Source organism: Centrocercus urophasianus, unplaced genomic scaffold (genome assembly GCF_019232065.1).
Source record: "Centrocercus urophasianus isolate 14NV4802_14NV808 unplaced genomic scaffold, USGS_Curo_1.0 seq_928, whole genome shotgun sequence".
Taxonomy (NCBI): Eukaryota; Metazoa; Chordata; class Aves; order Galliformes; family Phasianidae; genus Centrocercus; species Centrocercus urophasianus.
Genome location: NW_024885564.1, coordinates 29225 through 52093, shown reverse-complemented (window position 1 = coordinate 52093; position 22869 = coordinate 29225). Strand labels below are relative to the sequence as shown.

The window sequence follows — 22869 nt, the reverse complement described above, 5'->3', positions numbered from 1 at the left end:
TGCTGGGGAAGGGCCTTTATTGCCACAGTGAGAGCTCCCAGACACTGAGCCCAAGGGTACAGAGCATTTCCAGCAGTGGGGCAGCAGCAGGTGGTGGCCGTCCTCTGTCACCACCATCCCCTCCACGCAGCACTCTGCCCCATTGCACCCTCTCCCCGCTGCATTGTATCAGCATCGTTATTGCTTAAAATTCCCTGACGGATGTGGATGTGCCCCATCGCAGAAGGGACACCGCAGCAGAAGTGCTCCACCATCTCCACGTTGGCATCGAGGTGACGTTGCCAAAAAACGAGTCCTCAAGTCCCCAGGCCCATGGAGCTTTTTGCCCCCCTTGGAGCAGGTGGTCTCCATCGTGGATGTGTGGGTCCTCACACAGGTGTGGGCCCCCAATGGTTCTCCTTGTGCTCTTCAGCCTTCACCCCATCCCAGCAGGTGCCTCGGGCAGCAGCTGCTGCCAGTGCCTGGTCTGGCTGCTGCTATTGAGGCCATTTCTTAAGAGCCAGACCCTGGTAAGGGACACGAGAAACCAAATAAAAAGGATTTTTCTACTTGCTTAAAGCTAAGCTGTGGAGTACATCACACAGGCTGCTGGGAAGAAGGAGGAGTGCTAGGAGGTCCCACGAAGGACTCTCTTTTGGGGAAAAACCCTATGCTACGTGGATATCCCAGGCAATGTTATAAGGTATGGAATAAATAGAGCATGCTCTGAGTGTTGGTCTGTCACTAGGTTAGGACAGTGCACTAAGGAAGGCTGATAAACCAGTAGAAAAGCCCATGAGGTCCTGCTGGTCTATTTGGCCATCCGTGGACAGGACATGCTTTTCCTGAAAAGCAAAACACTGCACATCTGTGTGGGAGCACTTCAGTGATGGTGCCTCTGGGTGAGCAGAAAGGTGGTGCTTTGGAAAAGGTCAGCCAGGCTCTGCTGGGGGGCACACAGAGCTGCTGTGCCGGGGCAGTGAGGAAAGAAGGAGCAGAGCAATAACAGGTAAACGATCCCAGTGCTGCTGGATGGCGTCTGACCACCCCAGCAGCAAGATATGTGATGCAAAGCCACAGCTGCCCATGGATCCAAAGCAGCAGCTGGGCACTGTGCCCACATCCCTGCCTACAGCCACCACTGGTCACACTGCCTGGGAAAAACCTGGCAGTGAAAGCAGAAGGGGCCAAGAGAAGGTGTGACTGCTGATGTTGCCACCTGAGCAAAGATCTGAAAGTTTGGAGATAAAGATGAGCAGGACATGGGACACCAAGGGAATCCTGCACAGGAGGTGCAGGCACCATCTGCCCAACCTGCTGGGCTTGGAAGGGAGCAGAAAGGGTCTGGATCACAATAGGAGCACTGCTTTCGTTCATAAGGGGGGGATGAATCAAACTGAAAATAACAATTTTCTGGCTTTGGGCTGAGGGTAATGCAATGACAGATGGGGAACAAAGCTCCCAAAGGACAGAACTGGATGCTGTCCATGGGGGAATCTCACACCTGGCTCTGCTGGGTGGACAAACACAGGGATCTGATCTGGCCACCTCCACTCCTGAGCAAGAACTGGGGCCCTTCTGCCAGCCAGGAGCAGCAAGCATGGCCACAGAGCACTGACTCTGCCAGTTGAGATGAGATATGTAGCTCTGCCATCAGGAGACAGGAAGAGTAAATGACTAAGGGCAGCAAACAGCCAGAAATACTCCTCCAGCTGTTCTGCCTGCAGTAGCATGGCAGCAGCAATGTCAATCTTTCCATTACCATTAAGGAGAAGGTGCAGATGCTGGGCTCCATGTGGAGGAAAGAGGATCTAGGAAGGAGCAATGTGCTTGAGAGCATGTACTGGCTACAGAGAACAACAAAAGGCACTCATGCTGTTCATAAGGTGAAGGGATGTGCTTGGAGCTCTTGTTGTGCCGCTTGGAGAGCATGGATGTGGCACCCACCAGCACCGTGGGCCCCATGGCAGCAGTCTGCAGCTCCTTGCCAGCCATGCTGGTGCCAACCCTGCTCCCCCAGGGTCTGTTTCCTTGACTTTGCAGTGGGGATTCCACCCACTGACCCCACACCCAGGAGAGCTGGCAGCGGTTTGCATGCACAGAGCTGCTGGGAAGGTGACTGCTTGGTGAAAAAGGCTGGGTTTGGCCAAATCTCAAGGGAAGATGACTCGGGGGCATTATTTGCATCGTGCCGTGGAGCTCTGCAGCCATCCCCATCTCCTCGAGGCCAGAGCAGTATCAGGAGGTTGCAGCCATGTCTGTTAGGAGCCTTTTCCCGTTAGCCAGGACATATCTCCAGTTCTATGAAGACAAAAAACGAGCAGCACTGTGAGCTTTCCAAGCTGTGCAGCACCCCTTCCTCTGCCAGCACTTTCACCCCATGCAAAACAGTTCAAGCAGGTTTGAGTTGCAATACAAGCACACGGCCATCATCAGCATCTCCGTGCAGGAGTTGGAGATGTGGCACACCTGCAATACCCCACACAGATCCAGGACCCAAAACTGAACGTACTTGCCGTGACGGACAAACAGCCTAAAAGGTGCAGATGCAGCAGGAGACAGAGAGAGAAAAGACATTCAGGGTTAGGCGGCCCTCTGCAGGCTCCTCCCCAGCCCAGCTCTTGGCACAGCACATCTACTTACTCCACGTCACGCTTTCGGATGGCCCTGCCAGCAGCCAGGACCTCGGCCACCTTGGAAACAATGGGGTCGTAGTTCATGCTGGCCACAGCCACCACCTCGTCACTCCTAGGGCCGGAGAGCAGAGAGGTCAGGGCAGCCCCAACAGGGACATCTCCATCACCCAGAAGCAACATGCTGGAGAGAGGCAGGGAGCAAAGGAAAATGGGACCTGCTCTGAGGTGTGAGCAGCGACTACGGTATGGGACAAGGACAGAAGAGGGCTTGGAGCTGGTTGACCCCACTGTGGTCTCACAGAAGTTTGTGTATTGGCCTGGTGATGCTCAGCAGGGTGCCTAGAGCTGCCTCTGTGCCACTGCCCAGGGGTGGAACCCTGGGCACCCAGGGGCACCTTGGCCCACGGAGTAACACCAGAAGAGATGGGGCTGATGGTGGAGCAGTGTGTCCCAGTCTGGCTGACCATCACCTGCCCTTAGTCCCAGTACTGGTGGTACAACGTGAGATCAAAAGGTGAATGGGAAATGAATGAAGAGGAAGAAAAGGTGTAAAAAAACACCAGATGAGCTTCGGGTAAAGGTCACAAAGCAAAGGAGAAGGGTTCCTCTGCTCTGAGATTTGCAGGAGTCAGCCTGAGCATAAATCTTCAAAGTCTGACTCACAATTAGTAACAGAATAAATAATGTAAAGGTCAGGGAAGGTGCATGAGTGAGATATTAAACACTGGAGACGCTGCTCAGGAAGCTGAAGTGTGGAGGCACCCAACAAACCAGGATCAGTTCACTGCCACAGGGAAACACCACCACAGCTTCCCTGTCCAGACTGGGAGCCCAGAATCTGCTCCAGATTCACTGGAGCTTTCCCACAGCTCATTCCATGTTTTATCCATTCACACATGCACCAAATGGCAAGAGCCATGCAAGGAGCCAGCAAATCTTAGGCTGGGTGCTGTTTTAAACTGCACTCTGTCCTCTGCACAACTGCAAGCTGAGGTTGGAAAAAAACAAGACCATCCAGTCCTACCACCCATCCACTCATCACCTCCGTGCCCACTGGTTCACCTCCCTCAGAAGAACACTAATATCCAATATAGCCCCCAAGAAGAGCACCCTGGATTGGAAGTATCTGCTGGAACACAATGAATTTAGGTGCTGTGGGACCCTGCACTGACAGCTGATCCAGCAGGTTCTCTCCCCACTGTGAGATGCTGCTGTGCACCGACACAGGCAACCATTTCCATCAGCAAGACAAGGGGCAGGTGGTCCTTCTGCAAAATAACGTGCAGGCAGTAGTGAACTGGAGCACCTCACATCAGCACTGGCTTTGAAACGTTTTCTTTGAGGCCAGGAGGAGTCCCTGTTTTTCAAGAGGTCTTTTGAGGCCATAAGGGCACGCTCCCTGCAGCAGGAACGGGGAGCAATCAGAAGTCTTGGCCTATGGGCAGTAGACTGCTGGGGATGAGCACCATCTGCACATGGCCTTCCCTTCTTCTGTAGGGCTCAGCACAGTGGAAATGGGGTGCCACGAGGAAGGCAACCACAGCTGCTCACTGGGTCTCCCAAGAGCTCCAGGGAGTTACAGACTGGGATAACATCGGTCTGCTCTGGCAAAGGTGCTGTGGTGTCTCTTGAAGACAACTGTAGAGCACCCTGTCCTTTGCATACAGCCCCAGGCTGACCCCTCAGCAGCTCACCCTCAGCACTGAATGGGGATAAACTGTTTTGTTCTTCAAACTCTGGAAAAGAAAAGAGTTCTATTGTGAAAGCTGATGCTCAGGGCAGGCTCCAGCAACGGCACCACCAGCGTTTCATGCAAGAACCAGCACACACCAGAAAAAGAGTCTAAGCCAACAGGTAGACATGGGAAACAGGAGACGGCCACCTGGGGACAGCATCCTCATCCAAAAGCGTTAGCACCAGTAGCAGGACTATCACCAAACGGCAAGGAAAGGAGGAAAGAAACGCTCCCAGTCACCTCTGGCAGAGGCAGAGGTGGGGCTGTGGCTGAGAGAAGCCCGCTGGACCCCTCAGTACCTCCAGCTCTCGGCGCACGGTGCCGTCCTGCCACACCAAAGCCATCTCCTGGGGCCCCTCCTGGGTGGCAGAAGAAGGCAGCGCTCAGCGCCCGCCCCGCAGACCCAGCGTGAGGCCCTGCACCATGGGGGATTATTCACCTGGCTCTTGAAAGAGCTCCACAGATGTTTTATTAAAGTGCTCTGGCATTTCCTTTCTAATTAGGGTTGGGATAAATCGCTGCCTCTGTTGCGCCCTAGGATGGAAAGGAAGGGTGGGAAGAAGCTTCCAAGAAGACTGTATGCTGGAGAGAAATACTCAGCACGTTGCTTCTCTAGTGCCTGGCACTAATGCATTTGTACTTGCAATTTATTAATGCCCTGCAACCTCAGTGTCCAGATTGGAGCAGAACTGGCTGGAAGAAGCTCTAGCAAAAATAATTTCCAGCCTAGCAGAACAAGCTGAGCCAAATGGACACGGAGAGGAGAAAGGAGAAACACTTACTTGGTATAAAATGCAACGAACTTCAGTTCATCCAAGTCCCCTTGAATGACAACATCATCAAATCCTTCCCCGTGGCCTGAAAGATGAAATTATTATGAGTGGGAGAAGCACTGTTCCTAAGAGAAGACTGTTCCACAGCAAACATCTTGCTCTGCTTGTCATTTACTTAGTTTGACCATGGAATTAAAGGTTGGTTTTCACTTCTTTCCTCTGGATACAGCTCTGGCCCTAGCAAAAAGTGTTTTAACCCAGAGCTACACTAGAGGCAGCCATCCCACAGTCACTGAGAGATGGGCATTGGAAGGCAGCGGGATGAAGAATCATCCATGCTTGCTCAAATACACACATGTTCAGGGAGACTTTCCACGTCCACAAGGCCCTTCATGCCTTGCTAAGCAAGAGGTGTCCCTGCACATCACCCTGAGCCAGCTGAGGGGGCTGGAATTGGCACTGCAAGGTGGTGACTTTTGTGACTTCTGTGTCCCAAAACAGTTCCACCAGCACAGACTCCACAACAGTCTCAGTCCCTCACCTGCATATCGAATGCTTTTCCCAAACATTGCAGTCCACAAATAGGGGACTGTGCTGATCTCCGTGCCGTGGGCCAGCATATTCAGTGCTGCAATACGGCCTGGAAGACAAGAAACAGCAAAGTGAAGAATCTCTGAGCCTAAGCAAGCATGGGGACAGGAGAAAATATATTTTTCCCAGAGTTTCCTACAACTGCTCCGTTTCCCTGCGCTCAGTTGTCTCATTCTCTTCCTAAAGGGTTGGAAATTTCCTGTGGACATGCAGAAGGTTCATTCCTGCAAGCAGTTTGTTGTGCAAAGCGAAGGCACTCAGATGCACCTACCATGCATGTGGGCCATCTGCCAGTGGGGGACATTCACTTTCTTATTGTTCCTCAAGGCCAGTGGGAACGTGACAGCATCACCAGCTGCAAACACTCCAGGGATGTTGGTCTGCATCATCTGATGGGAGGAAGCAGAAGGACACCTGGGTGGGATTTTCAGCCAGCAGGGAATTGTTCAAGGTCCCCAGGGGTGGGAGCTGTGCAGATGTGGACACCCACAGCACCAAGATGGCTGGGCTTTGCAAACCTCACACATGGCAGTATCCATAATCTCCATGAGCACCTAGGGACAGGCTGTCCCCATGCTGGTGGCTCAGAGCCCAAGGCAAGTCTAGCTTGGAGGATCTGGCTTCACCACCATGCTCACCTTGTTGACCACGATGAAGCCTTTGGAGTCAATGTTGATGCCACTCTGCTTGAGAAATCCCGTCGCTGGCACTGCACCTGTGGGAGAAAGCAAAGGGCCTTTTTTCCTCTAGACTCCACACATTGCTCTGTTGTGGAGCAGTCAATAAAGCAACACCCCTGGAGAATGAAATACGAATCCCGCGATTGGTCCCATTTGCAAAGCGTAGAAAAGTTACATTCAGATAAGGACCTTTCTCTCCATGAGCGTTAAGGAGAAAAATACCCTCTTCTTATGGTCCTCCAGTTCCATTTCCACCACTAGCAGAGCAAACCACCACAGGCTTGATGGGCCTGGCAGCCCTCAGTGTGCTCTAGGGTAGCCAAGAAGCTTCCCAGGGTACCCTGAAGACTTCCCAGGGCCACCTAGTGTTCTCTAGAGTACCCTAGAATACTACCAGAGCTCCTCATCTTGCTCTAATGCTGCAGAGGGTTCCCAGCGTGGCCCATGTTCTCCAAAGACCTCGTAATGTACTCTCAGCAATGGCCCCTTACCTATGCCAACGACACAAACGTCTGCGCGCAGGACCTTCCCACTCTTCAGCACCACCTCCTTCAGCTTTACAGGAGAGAGGGGGAAAGTGCAGTTATTTCAGAGTCAACAAAGTAAAACCCTATGGCAGCAGCAAGCTAAGCTAGCACCTCACTTCATTTCTGACATGCTAATTGAGTATAATCCCTCGTAATGGTAACAGGATGAGTTTTGGGGTCCTCTGAGGGAGTCCTGCAGTGCTTTCTAGGGACAGGGTTAAAGCTTGAACCAGGAAGTGTCCCAGCAGGGTTACCCTTGATGGCCCCTCTGCCCCTCCAGGATCTCAAAGCAATGTTACCACCCCAAACACCATAGCTGAAGCACGCTTCCTCCTGTGGGCTAAGCCCAGAAGTAGAAATTTCAGGGGCCAGGAAAGAGAGTGCATAAACCCAGACCTGAAGAAGACAGCAGACCCATGGGGTGATACGGTGGGGCTGAGGCCACCTCTTGTCTCTCACCCTCTGCCACACCATACCTTGCCCTCCTGCTCCCGGAGCTCCGACACCTCAGTCTGCATGTAGAACTTCACCCTGTGGCTCTCGAACATCTGTGGGAAGAGTGGGTGCACCTCAGCCCCCCCTGCCCCATCCCAGTGTGGGGTCCCATGCCTGCACTGCAGGCCTGCACTGCATCCTCACCCATGCGCACCCCAGAGAGGCTCCCAGCCCAGTCTTTAGAGGGCTTGCACTGTGGAGCACCTTCATGGCTCCATCAATAAATCCACTCGTCAAACAACTGCACCCACAAGTTACTGAAACCAGCAGAACCCACTCACTTCACCAAAACCAAAGCCAGGACAGGAAAGCAAAGTCACCTTCATGACAGCACGACCAACTCTCTCCCCAAAGAACTTCTTGAATGGGACCTCCTCCAGCTCCACCACAGACACCGAGTGGGCCCTCTCCGTCAGGTAGGCAGCCACCTCCATCCCTGGGGAACACAAGCACATCCCAGTGGTCCAGTGCTGTCCCCACACCCAGACTTGGGTCACGCCACTTTGACAGAACCATTGAGCATCACATGGGATTTATCATTCACATTAATTTATTCCTAGAGGTGGAAGCCATGGGAGGGCTTTAGGGGTCAAAAGAAGCAATAGGCCCTAATGAAGTCCCAGCGTGCCACAGGAACCATTTGGTAATGGACCTGGATGAAGGAAGAAAGAAACATTCCTCATGGCTGAGAATGTTTTAGAAGTAAGGAGCTACTGGGTGAAAACAACCCCTGTGACCTCAGCATTTTGTCTTCTTTTTTTGTTGACCAATTTTGGAGCTGGTGATTGCATGGAAAGCTTCTGCAATACATTTTCTCTCTACGGAAGTTTTTGGAAACTTCTCTTTGATGATCTACAATTGGTCTCTCAAACCCCATTCAAAATCAGGAGCTCACCAAGGAAGGAAGCTCCCACTATCACCACGTTCTTGCTGGTGGCCAACTTCACCACGCGGTTCGCGTCTTCTGGCGTCCGGATGTTGAAAACGTTTTCCACTTCCTTGCCCTTACAGCTGAGAGCTTTGGGCCTGGAAACACAAATGGAGGGCTATCTGGGCTGGGATCCTACAGACCCCTTGACCTAGCTATCAGCAGCCCACCAGGACAAGGCAATCAGACACAGCCAAAACGCCACATTCTGCCACATTTCTCTGCAAATCACCCGGGCTGGAGAGATAACAGGCAAAACCTGAACTCTGGAGGACAGTGGCAAGAGCCCTCAGCCCCAGAAACAGCCCTCATGCAACTGTTTGGTGGGACAACCCTACAGGGCTAGGATAAACTCTGCATAGAGAAGTGGAGCACGATGCAGGATGGTTCCTGCTTTGTGATTCTAAGTTTAACTGCTGTCATGCAGTAAATTTTTTCAAAGGCCCAATGGGACACTGCCATCTCTGTCCTTCAGCAGAAGCTTTGGAGCCAGATTTTAAAGGTTTTATAAGCCTGTGCAGATGTGGCTTCGGTAGCAGTTTAATCCTGCCATCCCCATGCAGTTACTGAGGCATATGCATTTTTAAATATCCGGCCCTTGCATACACGACTTAATCTGGAAATGGGAATGAAGATCCTAAATAATTCAGGTACATTAAAAACACCCAGTGTACTCAGAGCTCGCATGTGAGGATGTTGAAATTATTTCCAAAGGCTTATGCACCTCCATAGGTGGTGGGTGCATGTGGCTGCAGTGCTGCATTGCCCAGTGTCAGCCTACCAACTGATGTGGCAGCAGCACTTGTTTGCAAGGAAGCCAGGCACAGGACCCAAAAGATTTTAAGGTCGGCCAGAAATGAAAGGTGGAAATTCCAGTGGATGTATTATTTGATCCTCAGCTTTGGCTGAGCTAGAGACAACAAAGCTAGAGAGAGAGACATACAGACTACCCAACATGTGTTTGTTGCCTTCTCTGCAAACATTTCTGCAAACGAATTTGGTTTCTGAACTGAAGTGCCACGTTTGACCCCTCATCCTCAAGCACAAGCTCCTCAGCTTCTCAGATGCAACAGTTTCTCATGATCTTTGAAATGTTTCTCTGTGGCTTACGTGTTTCCAGTCGCTATCAGCAGTTTGTTGTACTCCATCTTAAATCCATCCTTGAACACAGCCGTCTTGTTCTTGATATCCACAGCCGCAGCCTGAAATCATTTCTAAATCATGTTAAGGGATGAAATCTTAGATAACCCCTGAGATGCCACATGCTGAGCCAGAGCCTGCCCATCCATGTCTCAGGGACACGGTTATGGAGTAACAGTGATGGTAGCACACTCCAGGCTGAGGATTACTTCTCTGTGAACCTCTCTGAAAAGCCAACATCTGCACTGTGAATGACAGATCCTCGAGAGAATGCTGATGCTCTGCCTGGCCTGGACAGTCTAACAAACTACCATCTGGCCTCTTTCTCTGCAGAACTCTGCAGAGAACTTCTGCTGCCTCTGTTCTACCCATAACATAGGTTTTAATTTTTAATTTTTGAGTAGTTCTCTTGTTTTAAAGGTTTGGTTCCTATCAGCAGCTCAGCCAACCCAGACCTTCTATCATTCTAGTTGACTTTTACAAATCCTTGAAGATCTCCCAGAATAAATAAAATAGCAGGAGAAAATGTTTACTTTATCACTTTCTGGGTGCTTGCAGGCAGACTGTCCTGATCAGAAGCCATTTGGTCACCCCAAATCCCTGCAAGGATGCTCAGCAAATGGCAGGTAAGAAATGACAATCAATGTGGAGTTCGCCCAGGGGAGAACTGCATTCATTCTGGTTCTGAACAACCACAGACTGAGCTATGAGGCACAGAACAGCCCAGGGCATGAGGGAGATTCAGCATTTCTGTATCAGGAGTCAGCAGGTGAGACCACAGTGTGTGAGTGGGACTCTCCATACCTGCATTTCTGTCAGGACTTCGATGTCGTACGTGCGGAAGAACTCCTTGGGGCGCAGGGCAATCTGCTCTGGGTGGGAATCCATGGACTACCAAAAAAAACAAAAGAGCATGTTTTTCTGTCAATTGCTGTGAGTTGAAAAAGCAAGCAGAGCATCGCCTGCTCCCAGCACGAGGTCACTCCCAACTCAAGCCATCCCGTGCCTCCACGACTCTATGATCCGAAATCAGTCCTTATGGCATTTGTTGAAGAGATTTCCTCCACGAACCAAAGGCTTCATCACCTGCACCCTTAGCACCAGCTGCATACCAGGGATGGACGTGCAAAGTCCTTCATCTCTACGTGGTTGGGATCAGGGGGCACTCCCTTCCCATGACTTCAGGTATCTGTGTACTCAGAAGAAATCTGTATCTTCGGTCTTGAGGCAGGTGCAGGGTCACACGGGTTTTACTGCACATTCTTTAAACATTTGGTGTTTACTAAGAGAGGAACTTCTGACCCCACGGCTTGGGAGCACAGGTTGCCATGCTGGTGTGTGAGCAGGGCAGCGTGGAGCAGTGCAGAGGCACTGAGGGCTTTGCTGCTCTCCAGTGCTGGACACCAATTGTCCAAAGGGCACAGAGGGGAGCAGTGTGAGGAAGCTTAGAATGGACTGATAACAGACATTCAGCAAGAGGAAGGGCAATGATGCAGCTTCAGGAGGCAAGAAGCCTGCAGCATACAGCTTTACATGCTACTCCTCTAATGGATCTTTCCAGTGCTCTTAAAAAGCCACGTGTATCTTTGCATTCCTTTGGCAAAGGCTTTGTTTGGGGGCTGCAAGCTGAGTTAGAAGCTCTGATTGCTGAGTATCAGCTCCCTTAGGTAAGTATCCCTGACATAAAAGGGAATACACACACTGCCTGCTCTTCTTTGAATTCCAGCTTCAAGACCTTGCTGTTAAAACTGAGTTGTTGTCTGGTATCAAGCAAAGCCTTGGTCAGAAATAAAAATGGGATCAGAAGATCAGCCTTGTCTCTACAAACTGGCATTCAAAATGGAATGTATGTCAGAAAAAAAGTGAACTCTGCATGGAGATCGAATTATCAAGTCACAATGACAAGCAATGCTCATAACAATGATAGCAAGGAGCATTACTTGTCTATACCAATCATTTTTATACAACAATTACAACAAGGATAAGAAACACGTAAAGAAATAAAAATCCCAGTAGATTACACCATTTGTTTACAAGCCCCATTTCATTCCTCTGAGGATTCTGATTGAGGAACACCATAGGAGGATCCATACAGGAATGAGCAGGCCAGGATGGCTGCTGGTAGATCCCGTGCTGGTGATCCCTTGCACAGTCTGTACAACTCTCCTTTTGTGTTCCATCTTTCAGGATGAATTAAGAAGAAACATAACTGTGCAATGAGTAGAAATATCAAAGTGCAATTCTTTGAGACTCGTACTCAAGGTGGTACAAACCTTGCTGAGCTTCGGTCTGTCGTAGGGCAAGTGTCTGTCCATCGTGCACATTACAATCCTGTCTGAGAAACCCTCCTGGCGCAACGTCTCTGCACAGACTAACCCTGCTGCACCTAAGGAAGAAGGAAGACCCACACCAGCCAAGCATACGTTGTGTCTGATGGCCTGAATCCTTTGCTCCTACAAATTCAGGTAGAAAAAAACTCATTCAAACCCACATGGATTTCCACAGGGTCAGTGGGGTATATTTCCGAGCCCAGCAGTGCAGTGCAGCAGTGGGCAGCCTTCAGCAACCCAATGCAACGGACTGTGGTATTCTCTTCCCACTCAGCTACCTTTGAGATCTCCTTTCCTGCTTACCAGAACAGACCTCGGCCTTTAGAAAGAGCTGTCAGCATAGCTGGTCAAGGCTGAGAAAGTTCTTTCAGCAACAACGACCATCACTTCTTGAGCAACTTGGCTCAGGATCTGGATGACCATTTATCCACAGCCGTCCCATGCTCTCTGGAGATCTCAGCTGCCCTTGGCCAATGGGAGTCACACTCCAGCTCTTACCAACAAACAGTATAAGCACAAGGAATGGAAAATGTGCTTGAGATTGCAGCTCCTCTTTGACTTTCAAGTTCCTGGACTTCTAGAACTTGCTAATTGCATGTTGGTTTAGTATCCTGCTGCAAGCTGTACGCCTTACCTACAACACATCATGTCAGCACAACTACGTGGGGTACCTCCAGACTGCCTTCTCTCAGGCATTTCTCTTCAGTTTGGAGTTCCACATTTGGTTATATGAGACATATTACTTAAACCAGCCTGGACATCCTGCTGTTCTGACACCCATGCTGGGAAGGGACACGCAGTGCTGCCCCAGAACGTGCCGCTCGATACCTGCACCGATGATCAGCACGTTGGTACTGCTCAGGTTGTAGTTGCTCAAGGAGATGCACTTTGCCATCATCTTCGTCCTCCTCTGTGTCTGAAGAGCCTATGCCACCAACAAGAAGAAGAACAGTCATTAGCCAGGCAGGAACTGGGGACCAACCAGGAACACCCACATCCTTGCACCCAGTGAGGACTCCAAACCGATGCTCAACCAAATGCCTTCCCATTACCCAGTGCACTGCTCCCTTCCAGGTACAAAAGAAAAAAAACATCCATTGCTGTTGGCAAATTCATGCAGAGACAAAGCACTGGGAAAAAAAAAAAAAAGACAGGTGGACCAGTGTGTGATTCTGCAGTCAGCAGGGGAAATGGAAATGCAAAAATTCTATCAGGAACTTCAGCCTGCAACTGAGCTCGTAATGCCTCTAATATTCAAGGAAGTTGATGGACTATGTGACCTGCATTGCCACACACTGTTCTGATGCAGCTGATGAGGTCAAACGGCTGAGAGGAGAGGACTGCTGCTTGAGACTTTGGGTTTCCCCATTCTGAATGCTCCCATATCCATCTGCTCAGATACTTCCCAAAGAGCAGCATCCCCCATAAGCACACAGAGCCAGCCTCTGGCTTTGCTTCTGGGGCAGCTCTGCCTCTCACCTGCTTGCTTGCTCGGATATACACCTTCTCCTTCTCAATCTTCACCTGAGGGTGACAAAGAGCAGCAGTTTGCAAGACAGGGAAGAGCTGTGAGGAGGGCCCACAGGCCACCATGTGTTGGGCCCACACTTCCACACAGGCCATGCTGACAGGAACAAAGATCTCACCTGGAACCTGGGCAGGCTGTCCAAGCCAGGAAAGTCCTCAATGTCACCAGTGCCAATGTTGAAACAAGCCCCATGCCAGGGGCAGCGGACCCTTCCTTTGGACAAAACCCCTGCACAAAGGAAGCAGAAAGCAGAACAATGGTGGCACATCCTTGCCTGCAGTCTCCTGTGTTCTGCACTGAGGTCTATACACCCAGCCTGAGCAAACTGTGCCTCAGGCAGAGCATCCCTCAGAGCAGGCCTACTTGAGAACAGACCTGATGCAACATGGAGTCTACAAGCTGTTAGGAAATCACATGTCCAGAGCAACAGGGTTATTTGCTCCGGGCACTGCTGCCTTGGACTTCGGCTCTCCCTGCTCAAAGGAGCTGGTTTGTGGCAAAAGTGAACTGCTGGCACCTCACTGACACCACAGGCATGTCTTTTTGCTGCCGAAGGAATTATATCAACCCAAAGATGGGATCAAGCACAGCATCCCAGTGGCTGACTGACCTTTAACCAGCGGGGCCCCATAGTGGGGGCATTTGTGTCCCATGGCATAGAACTCTCCAGCCTCCTTGATCAGCAGTGCCTTCCCACAGCCCAGGTCCACCTCACGCATCCTGGGGAGAGGAGCACAAAGAGATGATGGTAGAATTAGTGCCATTCCCTCACCTCGTGCTGCAGCCCAATCCCACCCTGCCTACCTCCCCCTTCCTCCAGCCCATCTGCCACAAGGTCTGGGTGGCTCACAGATGTTACCAGCCCTGCCCTAGGCAAGAGCATACCTGTGCTGATCATGCACCCTGCCTGCAAAACCAAAAAAGCTACTGCAGTGCCCTCATCTACCAGATATGTGGTTAACGATTTTATTGCTGCTGGAAGCAGCATTTCAGAACATCATCTAGGTTGGAAAAAACCTTCAAGATCATCAAGTCCAGTCATCAACCTGATCTAATGAATCCCAGCACCAAACCGTGTCCCTTAGTGCCACATCCATTCTAAATACCTCCAGGGACAGGGACTCTACTGTCTCTCTGGGCAGCCCAGTCCACTGCCAGGCCATCCTCTCCATGAAGAAATTCTTTCTGACACCCAGTCAGAACCTCCCCTTGGCCATTTCCTGGCATCCCATCACTTGTCACTTAAGACAGGAGACTGACCCCCTCCTGGTTTCAACCTCCATTCAGGTACTTGTAGAGAGATGCTGACATCTCCCACTTGCCAGCCCTGAGACACCCCATGAAATAAATCCAGAGCAAAGTGCAGATGTGGGGGGAAGCACAGGGGCAGGGAGTTCATTCTGCTCGCCCTGGGAGCCATCTGCCCCAGCTGGCAGCTCCACTTCTGAGCAGGACACTTGGCACTGGGATGTCCTTCAGTCAGCACAACTTGCATGGAGCAGTACAAGTCCTGCTGCATTCCTCAGCACTTCAGATAAAACCTGTGCTTCTCGTTAAATGACAACCATAATTCCGTAGGGAGATAAGATAAGATAAGTGAGAGAGTTTACAACTTACCCAAGGAACTGTGCGATCTGAAAGAGGCAAAAACAAGAGCTGGCATCTCAAAGGCAATACACAGGAAGCTGCAAAGTCCTCAGCGTGTGCTCAGTCCCAAAGACTCAGAGGGTGACCAGTGCCACATGGCTGTGCTGACCCCACAGTGGGCACTCTGTTCTTTTGCCCTTGAAATCAGCATCCCCGAGTATCCCTCTGAGTTCCAGAGGAAGAAGGGCCTCCTCTGGCCTCACCCATCGCTTATGAGCCATGGCACCTTCTCACACACTCCTACTCTGAGATAGACACTATTAGAAAAAAAGCCATTCTCAATTTAAAATGTCCACCAAGGGGAAGGCTGCTGCAATGCTTGGTTTCAGGAGTCAAATGTACTCACAGCTGAAGTGCAAGCCTGGATTCCTGACTGATCGAGCTTCCAGCCCTTGCTTTAGCAGCCGCCTGTTTGACTGCAGAGCTTTCTGCTACAGCCAGGTAAGTAAGGAACTCGATGATCTTAGAGATCTTTCCCAACCTTAATGATTCTTGCACACTCCTCAGCAACTTTCTGCTCTGTTGTACTGCACATTTCCAGGCAATGTATTTATCTAAGCCCTAGTTTTCCAACCTCCTTCTTGCACCAGGGCACCAAAGCAGAGCACACTCTTCTAGGAATGCCCCATATACATGGCCAGCAGAAGTTGTCTCCATGAGCACCCAGCATCTCCTTGCTGCAATAACCCCAGCAGCCATCAGGCCACATGTGCACTGTGTAGAGCTCAGAATGGTGCACTGACCCCCCAGATCACATCACTGGGGTAAAGAGCAGTTGATGCCACTCACCTGTGATGGCATTTATTAAGTTAAATTATCACCTCAAGAAAATGAGGAACCGGGTAGAAGGCTTGGTTTCGGCTCTAAGCTCTCTTTTGGGTTTTGGGTTAAAATTACCTACGAAGGTTTTAGGCACTTACTGTCCATTCTCCAGGTCCTTCACATGGCACACAGACGCTTCCACTACATCCTTTGGGTTGTGGTAGGGGTTGCTGGCAATGGGATGCTCCTCGAGATGGTAATGCCGGGCAGTCCCATTGACCTTGTAAACCAATGGGCTGGCTTTCCCGTTGGGTGACATCTCCTCCTTGCTCCTCTCCTTCTCAGGTATCACAACCTCGATTTTCACTTCAACTGCAGGAGCAAACAGAAATCTTCATTAAAACAAAGCCTGAAGTTTTGCTGCCATTCCGCCTCTCCCTCCTCCCTTGGATATCAAAAGGGGCTGGCAGATGTCAACAGAATTGACATTTTTTGTTGTCTTGCACGGGAAGATAAAACGTCTGATATCAAACTTGGCTTGATGACCCAATTCCATTATTCCACTGCTCTTTCTCAGCTGTGCACCTTTGCATGCATAAAGTAAATACTCTTGCAAGTAGGCATTAGTCACTGGTGCAAAGCAGTGCCTCTGTCACTCTTCCTGTCCTGTTTAATGGAAAATAGCTTCAGGCAGTTAAGGCCTCTAGGGCTCAAAGAAACTTCAAAAAAATCCTTTGTTTGTTGGTAGATAACATTAACTGAAAGCGAAAGCAGACACTGCATGGTGTATAAAACTGCTTCATTAGATGGCATTAATAAGGAGCCAGTATCAAAAATGCTCAACACTATTTCTGCATGAGGTTTTCAGCATGGAGTGAACCTTCAGCGAAAGCGAGAATTGTCTGGTTTATTTAAGTTTAAACTATTGAACAGGTTTGACAAGACAAGCCCTCTTAGCCATAAATGTTAGCGTAAAGTCAAGTGATGGCTTCCTAGAAGGGACCAGAAAGCTGCTCTCCATAATGAGAATCCCTCATACCCGTGTAGGGGTGTGGAGAGGTCCAGGAGAGCTGTGCGAGACCTGAAGAATGTTAAAGGTCCTCAGGAGATAAGAAACACAAATTGCAAAGATTCTCCTGGGAACATTGGATGCAAGGGCCAGGGCGAGCTAATGAGAGGAGATGGGAGACATCTGTGGTGGAACTGGGGGCCAGGAGAGACTGGGCCTTGGTGGGAACTGGGATAGGAAGTCCAGAGAGCCAGATCTCATCTCAGACCTCTCACAGTCCATCTCAGACCTCCTACACCCTATTTAGACCTCCCAGACCTCAACCCAGGCCACTCATATCCCACCACAGGTCTCCTGGACTCCATCCCAGACCTCCCAGATCACATCCAAGCTGGTGCAAGAAGTTGTACTGAATGAAGAAGCTACTGCACCATGAGAAAGGACAACCTCAGGGCAATGAGACTGCTCCTGGCAGTAGCAGCACAGGGCTTCTGTGTGAAGCTAATCAGCTTACCTAAATGCAAATGTCCACAGTCATTAATGGCCATTCATGGTACCAGCCATTTGGCCTTTCCTTGGACATAACTCATTAGAGCCCCTGAGCATCACTGAGGTGCCACCAAACCCCATGGAGCAGGGAGATGGTCACAGCATGTGCCTGAGAAACCAGGCTCTGACATCTCAAACCAATCATGCCAGGTGACAGCTGCGAGTTTAAAAAATGCATTTCATGTCCACATTTGTCAAGCAGGCATAAAGCATCTCTTTATCTCCTAGGCTCCTCATGAGACTAAAGCCATTAATATTTATAATAAACACCAGGGGACTTTTATAGTGAGCTGGGCATAATTGCCAGACACAAAGAAGGTATGTGGGAGAGTATTTCACTTTCCCTATCTTGTAAATGTCACAAACAGGAAGAGCTGTACAGAAGACAAAAATTAAAACCCACAACCCAAAGAGGTTGAGGAAAGACAATCAATGAGTAGATTCAGAGAGATGAAGGAAAATTGGCATTTTGCTCAGCAGAGGAGATAGCAGAGTTGAGAGAAGTGATGGAGATCAGTGAGGTCAGGACATGCTCCAGCCTCTCTGCTGGGGTCAGAGCCAAGAGCTGCTCCTTGCCCAATTCAGGACAAATCTGCTTTTCTCCTCCCACAGCAGTGGGTTGTTCCAAGCAGTGTTCTGTGTGCTGTGTTCCCATACCGAGCCAAAGGAAAGACATAAGAAGTGAAACTCCACTGAATTACTGACTCACTGTATTGTGGGACGTGGTGGATGTGGTGGACAAGATGGATGCCATGGAATATGTTGGGATGTGGTGGATACTGTGGGATGCAGTGTGATGTGAAGGGCTTTGGTAGGATGTGGTGGAACATGGGAGGATGTAGTGGGATGTTGTGGACATGGTGGGACACAGTGGGATGTGGGGGGATGCGGTGGGATATGGTAAAACACGGTGAGATGTGGTGGGACATGGTGGGCACCTGGCTGCTGCCCTCTCATTTTACTGGCCTGCAACTCAAAATCGTTCTCATTAAAAACGGTAGAGTTAATCACAAAATCAGGAAATAAATGTGCCTGGTTCCCCCCTGCCTCTGCAGGCATTACCACCTCCCAGCAGCCAGGACAAGGGCAGTAAGGCACAGGAACAGCCTCGACACGCAGCTCCCATACCCTCACAAGCACCAAAATAGTTATGCAGAGGCTGAGAACCAGGCTTCAGAATGGTGTCTGGGGTCACACGACTGCAGCACTGGAGATAAGAGATTACGTCACTACTTGAACACAAGCTCTGAATTAAACACTGATATTTATATCAGTTGTTAGCTGCTGCGGGTCTCCTGCTCTGGTTTTCTGCCCATCAAAAGGTCTTTCTGGCATGGAGAAATGTGAGCCCAGCATGAAAACCAAACGTCACACAAAGCTTGTGAAACGTTTGCCAGCACCATCAGCATCTGCAAATGCCTATCTGTTTATCTCGGTGCACTTGGAGGTTTTATAAGCACTGGGGTGAAGCATTGCAGTGTGTGCTAACGAGGGGAACCACTGTCAAAACCTTCCTGCTAATCAGAAACAGAGCTGCAGAAGGAGTGTTCCATTACAGGGTGGCATTCTCAGCCACTTGCCCTGCTATGCAAATACAGCTCGACACAAAAATATGCAGCTCAGGAAATGCGCCCGCAGAGCGCTTTTATTCCTGCATCAGCCCAAGATTAAACACAGTTTTGCTGATGGTACACAAAATAAAGCGGAGCTGCCAGCAGACTTTGTTGCAAGTTTATTCAGTGGAGGCATTTATTCCTGGATGTGCTCTACCTTTTTAACAAGAAAGGCTGCAGAGTGGTTCTTCGGGAGAGGAAAACTTACAGTGAGTGGGAGGATAGAAACGTGACCACAGTGTGCAAAGCCATGTTCCTCGGGCACTGCGGTGTCCACTGAAATGACCTCTACACATGGCAGAAACCACAAACTTTCTCTTTGTATCTCAAAGAACCTGCATGCCCATGCCTTGCAAAGCCAGGACTGCTGGTTGGGGATGCTCGGTGGCTCACAGACATGTCCCATATCGCACCAACACCTCAGATCCTTCAGGCTGCCCAACAGTAGGAGCCCACCTGGCCCCAAGATGCGCTACAGGAGTTTGTGTGGAGAGATGGGAGATGTCCCAGCAGCCTCAGGACACATTGCAGTGAATCAGGGCCGGGCACATGCCAGAACCTCCACCAGAACCTCCAGTGCCCCACACGGCCCCACAGCCCTGCAGGACTCTGGCTGAAGGCAGAGCACAGGAATTCAGGGGATTAGCAGTCAGTAATCCTCCCTGCAGGAGCGGAGAATTAACATTCCCCAGCGGTGCCCGCGGAGCTGCCGCTGACCTACATCCCCTCATCCCTCCATCTCACCTGGCTTGGGCTTGGAGAAGCATCCTCCCATGGCGAGCAGAGCAGCACGGCGCCGGGCGCGCAGCAGGGACGGTGTGCAGAGCAGCGAGGGGACGGGCAGCGCCTCGCATGGCAGCCACCTGCTGGCACCAGGCCTCAGGCGTCCTTCGGCACCTGCGTGGGGCACAAAAATCCTTCTGAAGTTTTAAATCACCAGAGTCGCTTGGTTCATCTCCAGGCTTTAATAACTTTCTGAAGCCCTGCCTTTGGGAAGGCTAGAATTAACCGTTTCATAGAATCACAGCACGGGTGGGTTGGAGGGGCCCCCACCAGTCCAGGCTGCCCTGAGCCCATCCATGGCCTGGAGCAGCACTGGGGATGGGGCACACGTGAGGTTCATACAGGCCCACCTCTCAACCCTGTGCAGGTCCCCGTGGATGAGCCAGGAGTGTGTTATGAAAGCTACATCCAGTCCCCAAAGAGCCATTGCGTTTGTGCAGAGCTCCCAGTCAAGCTCATTTGCAGAGGGAACGGAACAAGGAAGAGCCAAGTCACTGAGTGGCAAGGGTGAGAGCATCCAAGGAGAGCAGCTTGCCAATACTTACGCTACAGCAAATGCAAAAAAGAAACAAACACTCAAGGAAGGAGGCACAGAGATGCAGAAGATTTGGGAAAAATACAGCAGCAAAGTCACATGCAGTATCTGCTTTGCTGCTATGTGGACCTTTGCCAAAACTCACAGGAAGAAATGGAAAATGGTTTTATAGGAGAGAAAGAGAGTCTCAGCAGTTGAGACTGTTGTATATCAGTGATATAGGACAATAATTTACTGTAAAGCAATAGAAGATTCCCAACCCTGCAGAGATGCCAACGCACAGTTGAAAGCAGGACGCTTTTCCAGCCGGTCTGGCTGGTTTCTGAGGGGTTTGGCGGGTGCCTGCCCATGAGTATTGGCCATTTGAATGAAGTGAATGCTTTGTTTGGGCCTTCAAGGCAGCAATCTGAAGCAATCCTCTGTGCAGTTCCCCTACTGATGGTCCCCGCAGGCTCTCTGGAGGGAGAGGCTGTGCCTGGGCTGACCCTTGGCAGAGGCTGGGAGGTTGATAGATGCCTGACGTCCCCATGGCTGGGATCCTACAGCTGTTCACAGCAAGCATCGTGAGCATCCTTTCAGCCCCACAAGCAACAGGCTGAACCTCCCATCTGGGAGCCCCACAGCCGAGTGCCACTGGAGAGCCACAGGATCCTGGAAGAGCTTTGGTTAAAAGGTCTCTGGATGTCAGGTCATCTCATGATCTCCCCACCTGTGAGCAATGTGAGATAACCCTACTCTAAGCTTTGAATAACAGACCTTGGTGAGGTGAGAAGTCCCACAAACACATGGAGGTCCCTATGGCTACCAGATCTCCCAGATGCCTTTCAGTAGAAAAGGCTGAGGTCCAATGGATGACAAAGAACACGGATATCCACTCATGGCAGCCAGAGACTGCCCCAAGCTCCCCATCCACACCTCTTCCACCAGACGTAGAGCTCCTAAGGAAGGTGGAGAAGTTCAGAGTGATACCAGCACCAGTGCACTCTAGCAGTCAGATGCAGGGCCTGGCAAGGATTTTCTTTTTCTCTCAGCTCTGTCACTTCTGGAGTACTTTGCCACTCTCCACGGCTCTGAGCACAGCCCCTCGCCTGGCTGAGCCATTTCGGGTCAGTGATTCCCTGCTTTGCAGGACCAGCAATCCAGCTGTGCCCTTGATCTCTCAAGCACTATTCCCTGTGGCAGTTTTGTTTATCTAGCTCTCAATCATTTGTAGCACAGATATTCACAGGGAATGTCCTAGAGCTTCAAGCTCAACAGGAGATGCTATTTTTTAACTGCCTCTGCATAAGATTGTCTTTTCATTGCATTTCTGTCCCACTGTTTGCAAACAAACCCCTTTTTCTGACTCAAGAACTTCTCCCTTCAGAAGTATTACAAGTTACTGCAGATAGTTTTGGGGCTCACAGTATTTAAAGATCTCAGCATGTTCTTCTCAGGACTTGCTTTGTGGATGCCTCTGAAGAGTGCATGGTCTGAAGAGAAGGCTCCATGCCTGGGAGAAGAACATCAATCTTCATCAGTCTTTCACAACAGAACTGTTGGAAGGTCCATGATGTCTATCAATATTGTCCTTCTTCCAACATATCCATACAAGAAAGCCTTCCAGAAGTCACCCTCAGCTAAGGACTGCTCTGGCAACCCAGGCAGTCATGATAGTGCTGGAAGTGTTTCACTCCAGCTCTCACACAGACTCTCCAGCAAAGCCTAGATCCACATTTGCTTCTCCAAGATGATGGAGCAGATCTTCCTGGAAAACGATGCTGAGGCCCACGGAAAACAGCGAGGTGATTGGTTACAGCCAACACATCTACACTGAGGGCTCAAGAAGTGGGTCCATGGGCAAAGTCCTGCACCTGGGCTGGGGCAATCCCAAACACACATACAGGTGGAGAAGAACTCGGTGGTTTGGCTGACGAAAAGCTGAATGTGAGCCAGCAATGTGCTCTCGCAGCTCAGAAAGCCAACTGCATCCTGTGCTGTGGCAAAAGAAGCATGGCAAAAGAAGCATGGCCAGAAGGATGATGGAGGTGATTGTCCTCCTCTGGTCTGCCCTTGTGAGACCCAACCTAGAGAACTGCAGTCAGCTCAAGGCCCCCAGCACAAGAAAAACTGGACAAGAAGGACCTGCTGGAGCGAGTCCACAGGTGAGGTTTGCCGTCCCATCTCTGCAGCTGGGAATCCAGGGTGAATCTGCCCCCAGTCCCAAAACTGTCTGCTCTAAAGTGCAAACAGGACCATGTGCCCATGCTAGAGAGAGAGATTTGGGTTTGCAAGCTGTGCCCTGAGCAAGAGCAAGAGCTCAGGGCACCTGATGATACCATCCACACTTGCAGGAAAGAGCTGGTTCTGGCTCTGGTCCCTGCTGTGGAAAAAAACAATCCTTGATCCCAAAGCTCTCTATATCTACTGCAGAGTTCCCTCCTTGCCAGCTCTCTGTATGTGCACAATATTGTCTTTCACAGAGAGCACAGTGGGAACTGCTGAGCAGCTCCAGCAGGAGACTCGTTATGGGCACACCCTGCAAACAGAGCGGAGCACAAACCCCTCCATGGTGGTGACCTCCGCTGCATCCCATCCCATCCCACCCCATCCCACCCCACTGGCCATGTCCTAGGGCACAGAGCACCTG

The 22869-nt window shown here is 50.5% G+C and overlaps 1 protein-coding gene across 3 annotated transcripts; it reads right to left on the bottom strand.

Moving 5' to 3' along the window:
- AIFM3 (apoptosis inducing factor mitochondria associated 3) lies at nt 1-19792 on the bottom strand. Of its 3 annotated transcripts, XR_006172077.1 has the most exons (21): nt 19667-19788; nt 15910-16123; nt 13953-14062; nt 13461-13570; nt 13294-13338; nt 12643-12739; nt 11758-11870; nt 10289-10375; nt 9455-9546; nt 8312-8442; nt 7737-7852; nt 7398-7469; nt 6886-6949; nt 6353-6429; nt 5986-6103; nt 5665-5763; nt 5133-5208; nt 4790-4884; nt 4650-4709; nt 2623-2727; nt 1-2280 (listed from the first exon to the last, which is right to left on the bottom strand). XR_006172077.1 is itself a non-coding variant. In XM_042839455.1 (20 exons), the coding sequence occupies exons 1-20, from the start codon at nt 19695-19697 to the stop codon at nt 2241-2243; spliced, it is 1857 nt and encodes a 618-aa protein (XP_042695389.1). In that variant the 5' UTR covers nt 19698-19792; the 3' UTR covers nt 1-2240. The 3 variants fall into 3 exon arrangements, 2 of the variants coding, with proteins under 2 accessions (XP_042695389.1, XP_042695388.1); XM_042839455.1 differs by lacking the exon at nt 4790-4884 and having other exon boundaries at nt 19667-19792; XM_042839454.1 differs by lacking the exons at nt 4650-4709; nt 4790-4884 and having other exon boundaries at nt 19667-19786.
- Nucleotides 19793-22869: the final 3077 nt, after the last annotated feature.

Excerpts from the sequence above, each read along its gene's own strand:
- AIFM3 (XM_042839455.1), bottom strand. The coding sequence starts at position 19,697 with ATGGGAGGATGCTTCTCCAAGCCCAAGCCAG. Across the intron at positions 16,124-19,666 it reads CTTCTCCAAGCCCAAGCCAG|TTGAAGTGAAAATCGAGGTT; the intron begins GTGAGATGGAGG and ends TTGCTCCTGCAG. Across the intron at positions 5,764-5,985 it reads GCAGATGGCCCACATGCATG|GCCGTATTGCAGCACTGAAT; the intron begins GTAGGTGCATCT and ends CTTGTCTTCCAG.